Consider the following 18,192-nt stretch of genomic DNA (forward strand, 5'->3'; position numbering starts at 1 on the left):
CCAAAATGTTGTCAAATGTCATTTAGTTACTTTTTTGTTTGGATTTTTATTTTATTTTATTTATTTTTTATTTTTTTTGCTTCCTAATTGTGCACAGTAGTACTTATATGTACAGTATACATATGTCCACCTGAGCTCAACGTGCCTTTGTGGTTCAGTAACATTTTTGATTGACCTTTGTTTTTGCTGATAAATTTAATGACTCCTGAAGAATCCAATTTGCTGCCTATTTGTAGAGGAGTCACATGTGGAGCAAAACAGTAAAGGATGGTCTTCAAATGGTAAGTGTTTGCACGTGGGACATCAGGGGACTGTTTAAAGTGGGACAGATGTGATGCACTAATACTTCTATTCTTACATCCTTATAGATGACTCAGAGGCTTGTGCATGAGGAGCACATGCTGCGTGTGATGTATTGATGACCATTACCATGCCAATCAACATTAACCAACTTTATTTGAATCATTTTACAGTCAAAGTGTGGTGAAAATAGAAATCCTCATACCAGCGTCACAAATTTGAAACAAATTTGAGAGTTCCACTTTCAGCGAGAAGTTTGCATAAAAAGTTCTGGTTTGCATAAAAATCACTGCATCGCTGTCTTGTGCCAAACTTCGCTGATCCCTCCCCACGGACTCTGCGGCGTGACCCCCGAGCGTGCCACTCATTAATGAACATCTTCTCTTACTACAAATATCACTGACTTGTGAGTGCTGACATTTCCCTCTTAGAAAACGACAAAAAAAAAGACTTAAATAAAACTATCATTTACAATATTTATCAAAAGAAAAGAAAAAAATCTACAAAGATCACGGATCAAAGTCAATACTCCAGTAATAAATTATCTATTCTCTGGATCTCCCAAGAATCACAAGTTGATGGCTTTTTGTCAAATGCATATGCTTTTTTTTTTCTCTATTTCTCTATTGGGAGATGAATACACCGAATAAGTAGAACTAAAATGTAAACATACTAAACAAATCTGCAAACAGAAAACACATTTAAAACAAGTGAAGAATGAGGTGAAATATCAAAAACCTTAAACAAACACTTCTCAGTAGCTCGACTGGTAATTCATCCATAGAAATTAATGCTACAGTTTTTACTTCTAAAAATAGAACGGCTACAATGATGTGCACCAATTTCGCCTCGTTTCCCCGTCCAGGGTGTGCACTGAGTTTTGGGCACAGCCACATATTCATTCAGTGTTCATGTTTCTACCTCAGGTGGTTCTGTTTAACTCTGCCTTGGCTCTGCAAATCAAAGTGGAGCGCAGCTGGAAGCTGATTGGATCACTGATGACACGTTTGCAGTAAAAGCAGCTCTTGAAAACGTATTGTCAGATTAGTTGTGGGGTGACGATGGCTATCTCACGAAAGGCTGCGTGTGTGGGCATCAACATGTTGAATAATCCTCTCAGCTGAGTTAAGGCCGGTCTGTAATTTTGGGGATGCAGAATCTTCAAAGAGTTCAAAGTGTAGTTAGAGGATGATAAACATTTCTTTTGTTCCCTTTAAATGTGTGGAACAGGGAGTTAAAAGTGCTGGAGGTAAAAACTGTGAGAGAGGGTTTTAATGCAACTATAAATAAAGTAACTGTGACCCTGCTTAGTTCTTTTCTCCCCTGAATATGCAGTACCGGGATGAGACTTTTCATGCCAACAGTACTACGATGATGGATAACAGCTGATTTGAACTGATTTATGGGCTCGAGTGACACTATTTTTACCTGCAATTGCGAAAGCGTTAACAGTCGCAGACTCAATCAGAAACAAACGTAAAAATCATTATGAAAAAAAGATCATTTACAAGAAAGATGACAACCTAAACGGAACGTTGACATACGGCCGGTAACGACACACGTTTGCATCATGGCTTGTGTCTGCCAAAGTTTAAGCGGCATCGTGGACTTCAAGATTCGGTATTTAGTGTGTTTTTGATTCATCCATCTTAGCCATTGATCTGACTGTAGCGCCCCATTCGTTTCCATCTGGGCTGTGGCACTCCTCCCATCTTTTTGTCCAGGAATTCTGCCTCATTTCCTCAGAACATATTCGAAACACATCTGTGTTTTGTTAGCTAACATATCTACATTCTTCACTAACAAAAAAAAAAAAAAGCATGCAGAACACTTCAAATTAAACATACATGTTACAAAATAATAAGAGTCCACGACATTGCTTTCCGTATATTGTGCATTATCCGGTGCCTTTGTCCTTTTAGGAGTCATGGCTGGTTCCTTCAGAGACAGCGGGCGTCTTTGTTCAGCAGGTAGGATTGTGCAAGCTGGGACCAACAGGAACACGATGTTTCTTCACGTTCCTTTATGGAGAGACCCTGAGGATGAGGAGGAGCGGCTGTTCATCTGCAGGAGACAAGCGTGCAACACACAGGTTAGATATGACAGCATATCTGTGTACCAGTCCATCTGTGGACTAATTCTTATCTAGGAAATCATCTTAATGAGGGCCTGTTCATCCATATAGTTATCCATGTAAGTTTTATCTGATTTATGATTCTTCTCACACAAGCTGGGGTATTATTTTTTTCTGTAAAGTTGCCCAAATGTTACTTTAAGGGGGAGAACAGTTGTAGATAGGATCAGGCCAGACTGACGGGCTGCTGATGACACACCATATGGAGATGCTTGGCGAGTTTTACCCTGAGGGGGGACGGAGATGTCTTTTTATTATTTGTTTGCCTCGTCCCTGTCAGCTTCTCTTACTCGACGAGAAGGAGGAGACAGCCAGGTTGTGAGCGCTGACAGCAGTGCAAGCAGACACAAGAGCGTGCGCAGATGCACACGTGCACTGAAATGACAGAGTGTACTCGGACACAGACGAGCTCCAGACAGGAGAGCAGGCACGCACTGTGGGTATAGACACTTACGAGGGAAGAAGGGAAGGAGGGACTTCTGTGCTGCTTTGCATTCAACTGACTTGAGTTTCATATAATTAGACCATAAGCTGCTATGAACATTTGAAAAGTCCTGCCCCAACAAGAGCTGATAGGCATTTTAACATCTGTGCTGTCACTCTGTGACTATGATTAGTTCAGGCTCTGGCCGCTCAATGCACCATTTCATCATCTTCATTGTAATGTTTGCGTGAAAGCTTGATGATGCTCAATGAAACTTAGTAACAGGAACAGAATTTCAGATTCAACAAAAACAGTTTGGATTAAGTCCAAGTGTCAGTAGATGCTGAAACAAAACATACTTGTTTGGAAGGTTCAGAGGAGGAATGGACTTCATTTCCAAAGTTTCCATTTAACTGCAATGTTGCTGCAAAAAAAAAGAAAGAAAAAAGAATTGTGAAAAGCATCGGAGCAAACATCCCATTCTGACAACCGTAGGCGTCATTAACGGTTATCAGATGTGTCTCTTCCACTGAGAAACACCAGACAGTTATTTGGATAACGTGTGTACAAAGACAGGAACCTGTGTTTTGTGTATTCTAAAATGAATTTCAGATTTATATATGACCATTGAAAACAAAGCCTCCTCCTTACCTTGTCGATCAAGTCTCGGATCTACGAACCCCCAGTGCTGATAGAGAGCTGCCAGTTCATGGGGACTGTAGTTCTTCAAGAGACTCAAAATGTCAATGTCCCCTGGCATTTCTCCTGTTGATTCACTCTTTCCCTGAGCAAAAAGGAGTGGATCTAAATACACTTTGCCCCCATGTAGCCCCCACATGTTCATGGCAGCCCAGAGATCAGGAGCCTTCGGACCTGAGGAGAAGTCACATGACTGCCTGCGGGAGTGGACTCTGTTTGTAGCTGTGTCGCTGGAAGTCCCACCTGAGTTCCTTGCCAGCATAAAACCCAAACCCTCCTGCGGGAAGTTTCCCTCCACTGCAGCTCTGTTGCTTCTGTGTTTGGGGCTGCTTGTTGGCGGGAAGCTCGAGAGACTCTTGCTGTGCACAGAATTGTTTGAAGTACCTTGGGCACTGGAGCTTTTACTTCCACCCTCTACTGCTCGTTTATGTTCACCAGGCTTCCTTTGAGGTTGAAGGCCAGCTTTCCCACCGATCACAGCCCCATTCGAAGAGCGTGACTCCTTCAACTGATTCTTGGATTTTGGGACGCCTGCTTGGGGCTTGGGGGCCGTTTGCTTGCTGCTGCTGTGACCTGTTAAACCTGGAGGCTGTGTTCGCTGTGTTCGTGGGGCAGGTAAAGCTGGGCAGTCCTTGCCTTCGAGGAAAGGCGGCGGTCCCGTGCGTCTCCACTGAGAAGCACCTTTCAAGCTCTTGAGGTTGTTCATGCAGGGTGCCCACTTGGGTGCCAGGGAGCTGTTGCCATCCACCCTGTGCGCAACACGTTGGTGGATCCACAGTACTTCTGGGTAGTTGGTAGTGTGGGAACAGTACGGGCACTGATGTCTCACCAGACCCTCTGTGTTCACTAGATATTTAGCAATAACATTTCCATCAGTTATAGGTAGTGCTGAAAGATTGAGGAGACTGCCAGCATCAGCAATAGCATGTCCCTCCCCCTTAACCTCCGTCTCATTGGACTTTTCCTTCTTTATGTTGGCCTCTGCAAAATCCTGCCCAGGAGAATATGTGTAGGGATTCCAGTATGGCTGACTGAGTAGCAAACTCCTACTTCTGAGGTAGTCCATGTATCTGGAGGCTTTGGAACTACTTTTGCTAACGTTGTCCACGTTGGCGCTCTGTTTGCTATAGGGACCCAGGTGCTGAGTGTGCAGGTGAGACCTGAGTAGTGAGGCATCGAGAGTGTGGAAGTCACAGTGCTCACAGAAGTAGGATTTTTTGTCTGCGGGGTAAGAGCAGAAAGCAGAATTATTTTAGAAGTGCTCCGCCAATCGCAACAAAATATTCCGTTACTTTGAATATTTAGGAACGACGCTCTGTATGACACTATATGATTTTAGATGAGGAAACCCTGGCAGTAGAGCGTTTTAAGAATATTTTTGAGCATACAAGTGCAGTTACCGTGGTTGTAATTCAATTAGAAATTCACTAGAGGTCTCCCTTTTCCACGGTAGGCTGCAGTATGACTTTAGCATTTCCAAACTGACTATAGTTAAACATAAATTTACAGTGACAGCTGCCACCGGCATATTCACAAACAGAACTTAAATGTAAATGTTGAAATAAATGTTGAAATCACCAGTTCTCAGAACAAACTGGATCTGGTCATTTCATCCCACGCTAAAGGAAATGAGCTGTGGTCCAAGCAGTGACATAGCTAACATAGTGTGGTGTTGTGTTTGTTGGCTCACCTTCCTGCTCTTGGCTCCTGGTGCCCTTGTTCGGTTTAGACGAGAGCTGAACATCTTTGACCTTCTTTGTCTGTAGAGCCTCATAAAACGCATGACCCAATCCGTTTAGCAGAACACGGTCCCGCTGACAAATCTTTTTGTCTCCAACTTTAGCGTGAGCCAAGGTGTTTGATGTGTGATCGAGGCCTGTATCACTCTTCTTCTTCTTGATGCTGGTGTTTGAGGCGTCAATCTGCTTCCTCTTTTTCTCCTGTTTCAGTGGGATGTACTCTCCCTTCTCTGTGTCATATGCCACATCCGCATCGGCCAGTCTCTCCTCCCATCCCAGACATTTTTCTGTGGCCTCGACTAGTCGTCCCCTCGTGGCTAACTGCCATGCTTGGTAACTACAGACTGGGTCCAGCTCTGAAATCCGCCTTCCCAGATTATTTTCCTCAGGGGTTTCCTTAGGTTCAGCACATGTGAGGTTCAGGCTTTCCAAAAAACGCCTCTTTTCGAGATGCAACTCAGAGGCCTCAACATCCTCGTGTGGTGCACTCTGAGGAAGGCCATGGTTGAGTTTATGTAGCTTTTCATGGATCCGCAAAGTCTTGCGGTCATCGAAGAAATTACCACATCCTGCACAGAGCTCATAGAGGCACTCTTCATTTGTCAGTGATGCTGGGTCCTGAGGAACCCCGTTGATGGTGGCAGGCGGTTCGTTGCTTTTGCTGCCTCGCAGCTGCGCTTTGACCCGGTGAATGCGCATATGGCTTTGGAGGAACCATGCTTGGCGGAAGCGTCGTCCACAGATGCGGCATCCGTGATCCTGGGAGCCCCGGTGTCTTTTCATGTGGGATTTAAGGAGTAATACCTGAGGGAAAACTTGCCCACAAATGGTGCAGGAAAAAGGCCCGGCATCAGCCCCGTCGCCAGCCTCGGCAGCATCTTTACTCTTAACTTTTTTCTTTGTTCCTTTTTTCACCTTCCCGTTGACATTATGAGCTTTGTCAGATGTGGTGATCATTTTCGGAGGGCTCTGTGCGTCAGCATCACTCCTCTGCCCTTGATTTCCCTCTGCCTCCTTGTCACTGAGGTTATGGCTGAACAGGCCCAGTTTATGGCTTCGAATGTGAGCCTTCAGACTGCCCTTCTGAGCCGTCCTGTGCTCACAGTAGGGACACTTGTACGGCTTCTCCCGAGTGTGCCTTCTCATGTGCTGAGACAGAGAGCTGAGCAGAGGAAAGCTACGACCACACACCCCACAGGTGTGGCACGACGCCAAATCCTCCTCCGTCTCCACTTTTACACCAGCTGTATGTTTTTGTGACGCATCCTCCCTCTCTTCAGTCTCCATTACTTTTCTCAAGCAGAGGCACGTCAAAAATCCGAGTTGTTCAGTAATTCTTCTATCTTTGCAAATGTTCCGTTTCAAAGGTTACTGAGTTCTCAGAGCAGGCATCAAGAGCTTCCAGCAGTCAGAGCTTTAGTGTCCATCATCCTGATCGTTGAAGTGAGTACTTATTGAAGAAGTTGCATGTGGCTTTCAAAAGGATACCTGAAAATGGAAGAAAATACACAAATTAGCTGTGTAATGATTGCATTTGTTGTAAAAACTCACAAACTTACTTTCTTTTTTTCCCCCTTTTAGTCTTAATAGCTTGTGATGGTCATGTCTTGATCAGGTTTTAATCATATCAACATGTGTGTAAGCAGCTTTGGACAGAAACATTTAAGCCTCTCAACATCATATTCCAAAATGTCTCTGCAGATATGACTTTTTACTTTGTGTTGAATGTCATTAAATACCTAAACCCACAGCTTTTGACACATGGATTACTTTTGATATCTAAAGTATGTTCAATTTCTGAGCCCATCAGAGGCTATCGTCTATTCTAAATACGACGAGAACTCAACCAGGAAAGCTTCATTCTGAATATGGAATTGGTCTCAGATGTTTCATAATAGAGTCAGTGTTAAACAATTGAGCAAAACAGATGTGTCACTCGGGAAACACAAATAGTGGCAACCGTTGTTGATCTCATATCAGTTAGTTCGACTGAAAATGAGTTTCTAAAAGACAACAATCCCTGTGTGAGAGAGAGAGAACCCACTGAGGCAGCCTGCCTCTCACAGATTTCACAATAACCTTCGTCCCACAGTGGATGAACGATGCCTGTCTGTACATATTAGACTGCGGGTCAGTGTCTCAGCATGCATGTGTCTATCAGTCCTTTGGTTGCCTATGCCTAAATTGAGTGTGTGAGGTGAAGCGTGAAGAGATGTATTCATTCCTGGCTGACCAGAATGAACCCTTAGGGGCCATCCACTCTAATTCACAATCAATAATCCATTATCAACAAACTTCATTTCAGAAACTCACTAACTGGCACATACAGAGCTCTGATCCTGGGCTAAGTGCTAATCAAGGATAGTGAGTAAAGGCAGAAAAAGGGTACATATATAAACTTTATCTTTTAAATAAAGGCGGAGAGCAGTTAATTGCTACTGTCGAAGTGTGCTAACCTTAACATTTTGGTCTTTATTATTTCTTATGTCTGTCTAAACTCAACATTTAGACAGAAGTGAATCTTCATAAATGATAGCTCAAGAGATTACTTTAAATAAAAGGCCTTCTTAGCTCTGAGACTTCCATTAAAACCTTAGAAAAATAATCCAGAAACACAACAGCTAATGATTGTTTTCTACATGGAAAACAGCACATGTTAATTAAATGTGTTGCTCAGACAAACCCAACCATTTATCCGACTGTTGTAGCGAAATATGGTACTCTGTGGTATATGGCCAGCCAGGCAGTCAAAAGAAAAACCTGCTATTGTGTTGGCCGCACCAGAACTGTCACATCGCCTCATGTCTGGCCCTCTAGCCCTCATTAGGGGGTCGAGAGAGTTATTGTTAAACCAAAGAGGCCTGGGCCTGCACGTCACTGTCTTCGAATACATTTCTGGGCAAAGAGGCAGGACAAAAGACGACTCGTTTGTGTCGTCCGTCCCTGAATCTGAGGAGAAACTAGGTGCGCATACGCATAAAAGCTAGAAAAAGGGTCTGCCTGGGATGATTTTCAGACAACGAGTCTGTCTGTCTAATTATCTGTATCTGCATCCATAGACGCATCTGTCTGCATGCGTGCCCGCCTGCTTGCGGTCATGTGCGCTGGCTGATCTGCTCACGCCGCAATGGATGCTGTATCCCAAATATGGAGGAGTTAAGGGGGTCTTTCTGGATGTGGCAGGTGTTTTGTAGGCAGACGCTAGCAGATTAGTTCACGGGCAATGTGGCCCACTGTCTCCGAGAGGGGGAGGATATGCAGGAGAAACTGGAGGGTGGCAATTAAGGGGTTAAGGTTAAGGCGAATGTAATGAGTTAACACAATGGGGATAAAGTCAGAGAGCTGAGGGCAACAGATGGGTATAAACAGGCCATCAGTATGGAGTTAGCCACCCCTACAGTATGAGCTTACGCCTTTGTAACAGCAGCCTATGTGCTTAAATATACATTCAAAATCCATGATAGACCTCAAGTTTTCTTTACCCCCACATCCACGCACTCAACTATCTTTCCCACTTCCTGTGCTTTCATCCCATAAATACTCAATGTTCTTTGGAGGATCAGTGAAGTAATGCAGATAGCCAAACATGTTGCTCCAGGGCTCCACTCATATCTTTTAGAATCCCTCGCCCCCTTTTTTTCGTCTCTCTTTTCTTTAGCAGATGAATAGGCATGTCCAGTCAGCTGTCCTCACATTGATTCATCCTGACGTCCCAACCAGCTCAGCACAAACTCCCTATGGTCAGGGCACGGATGCTGAGAGCCTGTGTGCTGGGATGTGTGTGCATGCTAGTGTGAAAATATCCGCTGTCTGCGTGTCGTATGTTTGTGCGCTGCCCCGTGTGCCTGGTAGCTGTTGTGGGCTCGAAATAGCATCCCCAATGCACCGCAACACACAGCTAATTACGTTAAACACCTCATTTGTTTCTGTAAGAATGAAATGTGTCCTTCATTCTATTTGTGGTTGCAAACGAGTGAGAGATGTAAAAATGTTTGCTTTGCACCCCATGACTGTGTGCACGCATATGTGCCTGTATCGGTGTCTGCGTGTGTGTGTGTGTGTGTATGTGCTGAAGTCATCCAAATATTCACATCAACAAGCCTGTGCCAATATACCCCTGACTGGAGATAGCATGTGACTGTCCTTATGCTAGTGTTCAAAGCCACACAGTCACTCGCTAAGCCTCACCTCACATCTACGGCTCTGTGTCCAATAATCCTGTCTGTTTTTACCAAGTGCAAACACACAACTGAAGCAGAGACAAAAAAATGAAAATAAAACTAGCGCTCAAACTGGGGCTGCCTCTTTGCTGTAAATGCAGTATTTGTTTGAAGACAAGATTATATCCCGTTCTCAAGCTTTCCCTTTGGATATACAATACAGTATATCTGAAAATCTGAGGTCTATCCTTTCAGATTCAATGATGTTCATTTCAGAGTACTAGAATCTAAAACTACACACTGAAAGCAGACAAACTGGCCTTAGGGTGATGTCATTATAAAAGGATGGTTTACTACTGCCACAAAATGTTGAGCGCAGACAGCTCGTCATTACAGTATCTTTGAAACAAAACCACCTGGTTAGGCAGCATGTGAACACAGACTATATTTCAGTCATTTCTCTTTCATTTTTTGAAGTGATACATTTTTGAAAAGCAATACCGAGCACAATAGCTAACGCTGCACTGCTTTCAAAGGTGTGTCTTTAAAGGAAATGTTAGGCTTCAAAATGCTGGGAACGTTTTTTTTTTTTAATCCGTCGTCTGAAAACACTGATGATAATCCACTAAATTTAACCAAAATTCGACCTATATGCAGCCCTCATTCTCCGAAATGGCAACGTAAATCTTCAGCTTAATGAAAGTGACCACCTGTATGGACTGTTTCATTGGACACTTCAGCAAAACATCTTTTCTTTCCTCTCCTTTTGTTTCAAGTGTGCAGAAACTGTATTCTCTGCTGATGCACTGCTGACGCAGTTCAAGACGACTCCTTCCAGATGTAATAGAGCCGACACAGACTCCCAGGTGCCAGCAAGAGGCGACGTGTTCAATGACTGTCCTGCACGAGCGGGGCGTGCTCACATGTCACGCTGCGAACACTCAGGTTCAACACGGTGTCCCAGATGACAAAAGAGCTACTAATTGGTTACAAATTGGCTGATAAAAGGCTAAAACTGTAACAATACTAGACATTTGATGCAATTGAAATCCAGGAGTTATGTCTATAGACTACTATGGTCAAGACAAATGTTTAAATTAGATCTGTGACATCTACAGACAGCATGAATGCTCACAAGTCGTAGTAACGAGACATTTTGTCTGTTCTGGCAACATGACCTGAATGCAGCCCTTACAGCTCTTAGAATATCCCTGTTAGACAGCCACATTAGAGTTCACACATGGCTCTCTCTCTGATCGCAGCCTGGTTTATGGCTTAGGAACTCATGGCGTTGTTCAAGACTTACAGTGCTCCTGGAGTGACTTAACTGCATGGAAGACAGTGAAGCAGCACTCTACAGCCCTAATGTACCTAAAAGATTAGACAGCCGTGAGCTCAACAGTCACAAGCACGGACAAACTTGTGCACATCGGTGCCCATCCCCCTCCTTGGTCAACTCTCCACTCGGTTACACAACATATATAGGGATTACTCTTCACTGCATGAGATGAGCTGCTCAATGAGTTGCTTTTTTTTATATCACGGATGCCCCGTCAGTGCATTAATCATCCACGACAAGACAAAGACCGGGAAGAGTCATGGTAGAGGTTTTACCTGTTAAAAAATCCTGCTGCAGACATGGGAGGCTAACGGAGCAATGCCTTTAAAAAGGAGAAGGTCAAAGGTGAAGAGATGATACATCTCAGATTATTTTCATATATCATTGTTGATTTATCTGCCGCAGTAGGTCTGAGGATCCACTGTGGACTCACTCTCTTTTCAGTGTGGATTGGCCAGTGTGGGAGATGCTGGAGTATAATCTGCTGGCATTAACTTGCTCTCTAAAAAAAGCACTCTCGACAGGGATTAGATTATCATGGCAAGGTCAACTCAGACTCACCCTGTCTCCCTTTATGTGTCTCTATCACTCTGGTTTGTGTCTTTTTACTGCATCAGTTATCTTCCCATCATCTGTCCTCCTGTATTCAGAAGGAGCCGAATTCAAATATAGGTCAAGATTCTAATGTGAAACAAGCACAATAGATTAAAAGAGATTAAATATACAGATTGCATATGACAGGGTGAGCAACATCTATTTTAAAACCTGCCTCAAAAAATAAAACTGCATTGTCGTTTTTTTTTCTATTCTGCAGCTTTTTGATGTTGAAGAAAAGCTGACTCTTGACTAAGACCGTTACTTATTTTCTAGATCCATTGGTCATTACAGAAGAATTAGAATAGAATGACACTTTATTTATCCTTACAGGTGAATTATATCGTTGGCACATAATAAATAATTGGGGAAAAAACTATTTAAACTACGAGAAAATCATTAAAAAGATTCAATTACGGCTTACTCAGGTGATGTCATCAAATTACATGTTTACTCATCTTAAGGGCCAAAAATACATCTTTTTAACCTCACACCCACATTAATCAGCCGGCTCCACATTCAGCCTAACTGTGCACATATTTGCCTCTGTGCTGCGCCTGTTGGAGCATTCCTTTAGGGGGCGCCTCAGCAAACTCAGACCTTACACAGCTCCAGGATTTGCAGGATGTAAACAGAGACAATGAAGGAGGTGGGTATTTGGTTAGTGTTTAGATGACCAGAGAAAAGTCGACAGCAGCAGCAGGTATTTAATGTCCCCGACAGTATCCAGTCACATTTGCCCAAACACCGCCTGAAAAGGTCACCCTTGCATTGCATCTTCTGTACGCACAGTGTTAGGAATGTCAAAGGAAGTATCTAACTGACACACCAAAGATAACTTCTTAAGTATTAGTTGAGTTTAACTTTGAGTGCATCCTTAAACCTTTCACTCCTGAACATGACTCAGTAACAGAGCAGCACTTGCTATGTTTGCTGTTGCTGTTTTTACCTTAATTATCTAAATAAATGGTGTCATAGCTGCAACATTGTACCCATCGTATTGTCATTTATTGCTGTCTCATTCCACCGTCTTCACATTTGGCTATTTTTTTTGTTATAGTTTAAATATCTCCCATGTTCTTTCGGCAACTTTCACCAAATTCCAAACTTTAAAAAAAAAAGAAGATTTCTACAACTTTGCCTTTGGCTTCGCTCTTTTGTGTCATGTAAGCGTTATCATCAAACTCTCACGTTACACAGTAGATACTGATTTGTAAGACACATATGTGTAATTTCCTATTTCCTGCCATGACAGTAAGGACTGAAGGGGAGTAAAGTGATAGCTGCTTAGTAATTTTTTACCCAGGAGCAAAAGAAAGACAGCTGGCAGGAGGGTCTGGATTAGGTTTCCCATAGGGGTGCTGCATCTTTTACACCACCGCTTCTTTGGAGTAGAATGGGCTGATAGTAACCTGAGTCCCTCAGACCCATCGAATCTCGTCTCCCTCTGTCTCAATGGGACCAAACAGAAGGGATCGGTGAACGCCTTACTCATTCCTCCCATCTTCCATCTGGACAGTTTGCCAGGGTTTGAACTCCTCCTCCTCCACTGGAGACTTAAAGGGCAAGTTCCTCTTTTTTTTTTTTCTTTTTCCGGGAACCTATCTGAATCCCCACAAGCTTGAAATGTTCTCAGCACCACAGAACACTTCCTTACATCTGCCTTTTGTTTCAGTGAATAAGATAATTACAAAGAAAAAAGTTGATTCTTGGTTTTGTGAGGACTTCTTCTTTACATTGTTCCCAGCTTCACCTGAACTAAGATTCAGATGTGTTTCTTGTAATTTTGTTTGCCAGTTCCTTCCTCGATTCTTGATTATATTGATTATCACTTATCTCGTGAGCACAAGACCCTGAACGTCCGAGCAAATTGTGAACTTTGTGTCTGCAAACTAATTCTTGTTCATGTTCTTTGCGGAGAACATATTGCGTGTCTGTGTGTGTTAATCTAATCTTTAAGAGTTTAAAGAGTAGGAGAGACAAAACTGTCACAGTCTCTGCATCACCACTGGCCTTTCAGTGGCACTGCAAGAGTCTGAGGCAGTGATTATGCTCACTGCACGTGCAAACTGTGACATCAACACAGCACCATATCCATTTATCCGAGTGTCTGAGGGACACTGGACTTGCTGTAGTCTTCCCCCTACACAGCAGGTGTTGCTACAGAGACGATGACCCCTCCACCTCAGGAATAATCGCACAGGAAGCACATTATGTATACACAACTGTAGTTTCATCTTCATGTAAAAGTCAAATCTGTAATAGTTTGTATCTTCTGTGGTTTCGATGGAGCTGCTCACGCCCTTCGTGTTTTTCCAGTGCTGTACTCACGACATGTGACGAAAACAGGGAGGTGCACGACCGGCCAAAACATCCCCAAAGTCCCCAGCACACCTGGCAGTGTGACATCGATTCAATTTAATTTTGTCTGAAATGGCTGCAGTAAAACAGCGGAAAGCAAACATCTCCTCTTAGTCCACTAAGTAATTAAACATTTACATGTTACAGAGCAATAAGTAGGTAAATTCCTTTGTGTGTTTTCTAAAAGAGATGCTTTGTGAAAGGATTCTTATTTGTTTGCATGCAGTCATTTTATGTTTACCTACGGTGACGTCCAGGTAGATTGGACAACACACCCCATGCGCACTAAGGCAACATGCAGAGGCAGCTAACATGTGTTAACATTCCTCTGAATCTAGCATGTGGTCCAGACAATGCACACTCAGCGTGAATGTGAACCCACTATTTTGAGGGCAGACTGTCGGGTTCCGCAGCCTCGCTGTCCTGTGAACATTACAGTTGTGATCGCATTGAAGTGTCATTTGTATTACTGAGAATTCGATGCATTCAGATGGGGATTTCAGAGTCATTTAGAGGCTGCACGTTGACCTGAAACCACATAAAGCCTGCCTGAGCGGTTAATGAGCCCTGGTTGTGCCTTAAGAAAATGCGTGCAGAAATGCGCTTCGTGGTTTCGTTTCCTTGTTGCACGAGCCAGAGGGAATTCAAAATATTCTGCATGAGGGTGTTTTCCAGGATCGCTCATAAGTGATAATGCGCGTTGTGATCAATGGCCAGCACAGCAGATCTTGTTTGGCAGATGATTTACTTTGTAAGACTCCCCCCCCCCCCTCCTCCCCCACTGAACACGTTGCATTCTGCTACTTATCAGTGAACTCAAAGAACAGCAGTTTAACGTTTTTCACGTGCTTTGCTCATCTACCTATCATTGAGCAGCATTGTGACTGGGCTTGAAATCAGATATGTTACGACTCAAATACCTTGATTTTACTTGATGGAGTCTTCCTTGTTTGTATTCATTTTCACTTTCTTCCTCCCTAATGTCCCATCTTAGCCATGTTGTGGGGCTGTATGTTTGTTTTCCTTTAATTCAGATGAGAAAAAAAACAATTTGTTTCAGCCTACTGTCACAGAAGAGAGCTGCTCAAAGTAGAGATGGCCTTACCCCCTCACATCCTCCTGTCTGCTCTGTCTGCACCCTTCCCCCTTCCAGCAACAAGCCCCTGTCCAGACCCCCGTCTCCTGACCTAATCTAGATGATTAAATCATTTTTCTTTAGCACAAATTTTGTCCCCCCACTACTCTTGTCTGGTAGTTGTGTCGCACACCCTCCCCTATTGATCGTCATGCTGAGGAGATTACCCTAATAGCTGGGATTACCTCCCCACATGTTGGTTGGCCACATACTCGAGGGGAGGAGGGGAGAGCTGGGGATGGTGCATGTTGTGCATGATGTGCAAGTGTATGGGAGGGGGAGGGAGGGGTGGAGGAGTAAGAAATAGAAAATCTGGGCCTATTTGTTTATTGCCAGGGAGGGCTAGATGATAAAGGCTGACAAGTAATATATCAGGTCTGGATGTTCAGCAGTCTACACAACAGCCTTTATCCTAAAATGGGAATGCTGATGTGACTGTGAGCTTTTTTCTCTCTCTTTTTTTTATCAGCTGGGTAGATAAACACCCTAAAGACCAGGTTCACAAACATTTGTCCCCATTATGCTCATTACCTAGATGCAACCCAGTCTAAACATAGTGACATGATCATGAAACAATTGCCCATTTAAACATCTAATGAAAACTTTATCATGAATAATTGATGAAAAGAATATCAGCTAAAGAGGAAGGGCACCAGTTGTAGTTGTGGCTTTATCATTGAGTATGAAAGGTGTAAACTGAGTTTGACAAGTGGACATTTTTTATCGGTTTGTACTGACTCATAATTGGACTGAATTGGATAGATTTGATTTGGACTGTGCTGAGCTCGTTCACTTTCTCTTTAAAGTGCCTCGAGGCAACTTTTGCTGTGAATTGGCACTATTCGGGTGAAATTAATTGAATTTTCAGATCATAATACATGTCCGGATCACAACGCAACAATTCAGAGTCACGCCACGGCCCGTCCACATGTTTCACAACAGCTTGGTTTGACATCGTTCAATGGTTCTGGTGGCTCTGTGCCTGCTGGCAGCGAGGTGCTGAAGTTTAGTTTCGAACAAGTGCTAAATAAAGATGTTGGACCCGCAGAGGCAGGCCGGCAGGCAGAGGGAGGCTGGAGGCCGTTCAGATAGTGCAGAGAAAAGGAATTCCGTTAATCCGCCGCTGATCCGGTACAATGGCAGCCTTGTTGTCTGTCCCGTTCGCACTCACCTATCACAAGTTTGAGAGCGCTGACCGTGTTCGCTGATAGCTGGTTCACAGCTGTGCCAACCCACGGTGAAGGCGGTGATTAGGGTTTAATAACGAGTGGAGTGGGACACCCGTGTCTGTCGCTCGGAAGACACAAGACTTGGGCGAATGTTGCACAGATAACTGACATCCATATTAGTTCCAAACAATCCGAACGGGATGTTGCAGTTAACTTTCGCCAACACAAACTCTAATAACAGAGCAGCACCGCTTTGCAAACTACCCGAGCCACCACAGCATCCCTCCACGGTCCGACACACCATCTTTTGTTAGTTAACCGTCGTTTAGCTTTACTCCTTACCTTGAGGGGGGTTAACGTGAGGCGGCAGGTCGCTCCTGAAGGAATCCCATCACAGATGAAACAATGGCGAGCGTCGTTCAGCAGGCAAACACTTGTCGACAAACCAAGGCGCTATCTTTCAGCGGTGTGTTCATCTCCTTCTCGACCGTAAGAGCCCAAAACTTCAGTGTATTTCAATCACAGCGGTGCACCTGAACCGCAGTCCCGTCCTCCTGTTCCTCTGCAGCGGCAGCGGCAGCCGTCGTTGTTGGGGACATGAGTGACGCGAGAGATAACGTTATTAACGTTAATAACAAGCAGCGCGAGTGATCTCTGCGTGCGCGCGGCTCTGTCCCATTCTGTGCTGCTGGACTGAGAGGTGAAGGGTGGGCGCGCACGGACATATATCTTAGATTGTGATAGTTAGTACCTTTTTTGTTGAGTATAAATACACAAGAGTAGGCTACCGTGTGGCCAACAGCCAATTAGATTAGGAAACAAAGTTTATCGCCATTAAAAATGTGAATAGAATAGTGTATAAATGCATTCGTTTCGACATTATTATAGTTTAAACATGGCTAAGCCCTTCTTGTACCACGCTGTTAGTACAGGAAGGGCTAACCGTTTTTACTTTGATTTAATTACGTTTTGAGAGGATTTATTTGACTCTCCAAGGCTGCCTTAAAACAACAATCAGCTGCTAATTATTCATTTTGTTCATTCATTTTCATGGAACATGGCCTGGTTGAAGTTCAATTGATTCACTTAGCTTAACTGACTAAGCTTTACAGCAGTAAAGTTCTCAAAATTACCTTTCTATACATATTCCCTGTACAAGATGGCGCTAGATAATAGTGTAGACCTACAGGAGTGGATACTGTGCCCACTCAGCATACCAGATATAATATACATTCAGGGTTTATATCCACCTAAAGCATCATAGAGTTTAAATGACCCAAGGCTTTTTAAATTAACTAAATGTCCTGGGTTTTTGACATATCCACTGGGGTCTAATGTATATGATAGATAAGGCAAATTAAGTCTGAAGTGAGAACAATCCTCTTCACTGGAGTGTCGGGCCAGTAGTGCTGACCACAACAGCCAACAAAGCAGTTAAACCTGGAAGAGTGCTTCAGTAGCATTAACTCAAAATCTCTCCATTTTACACACATATTCTACAGGTTGTGTTTTTTTAAAATTTGTGTCTCAGGGTGTAACAACTGTCAAACAATCAGAGCTTCACCTTTTATTGCTTTCATTCACTGTGTTATTTCCTATTTACTACGATGGAATCAACTCCCCCTCCCCCAAATAAAAAAGTAACTCGTTCCTTGAAGAGGTCCCTGCGCTCCTTATGCAGCTTTAGATGCCAGTTGATCAGGTTCACCGAACAGAATTAATGTAGATCATGCCCACGTTTCAGTTCTGTTTGTGCATCCTTGATTCCTTTGCTCACCACCTCCTGATGTCCTAGTCTCTGCCTCGAGAGATGCGAGTGGAGGACGTGAGGAAGATACACACAGAGAGAGGATTAGACACAATATACAAAATGAGACATCCTTGCGTCACAGCTACCATTTTAAGTGTGGCCCAGCTGCATCATCTGTCCATTGTGTTGTCGTAGCCCACAGCAGTATTTTATGTCTGTCAGATGAGCCTGTAAGTGTACAAGGAAATGTGTATGATCTAAAATGTTAATTTCATGTTTTCTAAATTAATTTACAACGTGACGCGTGTCTCTTTCGCATCATAGGTGAAGAAAACACTTCAACAGATACTGTGTCTCCTCCCTCTCCCCTCCTTTAAATGCATTTCAG

At 43.5% G+C, this 18,192-nt stretch overlaps 1 protein-coding gene across 2 annotated transcripts; it reads right to left on the reverse strand.

The window, feature by feature from the left end:
- Nucleotides 1–437: 437 nt before the first annotated feature.
- LOC140275523 (zinc finger protein 516-like) lies at nt 438–16,699 on the reverse strand. Of its 2 annotated transcripts, none has more exons than XM_072371007.1 (5): nt 16,397–16,699; nt 5,248–6,784; nt 3,510–4,778; nt 3,218–3,282; nt 438–2,364 (listed from the first exon to the last, which is right to left on the reverse strand). In XM_072371007.1, the coding sequence occupies exons 2-5, from the start codon at nt 6,581–6,583 to the stop codon at nt 2,314–2,316; spliced, it is 2,721 nt and encodes a 906-aa protein (XP_072227108.1). In that variant the 5' UTR covers nt 6,584–6,784; nt 16,397–16,699; the 3' UTR covers nt 438–2,313. The 2 variants fall into 2 exon arrangements, with proteins under 2 accessions (XP_072227108.1, XP_072227109.1); XM_072371008.1 differs by lacking the exon at nt 16,397–16,699 and adding an exon at nt 14,671–14,745.
- Between the last annotated feature and the right edge of the window lie 1,493 nt (nt 16,700–18,192).

This window comes from Leuresthes tenuis, unplaced genomic scaffold (genome assembly GCF_036924035.1).
Source record: "Leuresthes tenuis unplaced genomic scaffold, fLeuTen1.0.hap1 SCAF_18, whole genome shotgun sequence".
Lineage (NCBI taxonomy): Eukaryota > Metazoa > Chordata > Actinopteri > Atheriniformes > Atherinopsidae > Leuresthes > Leuresthes tenuis.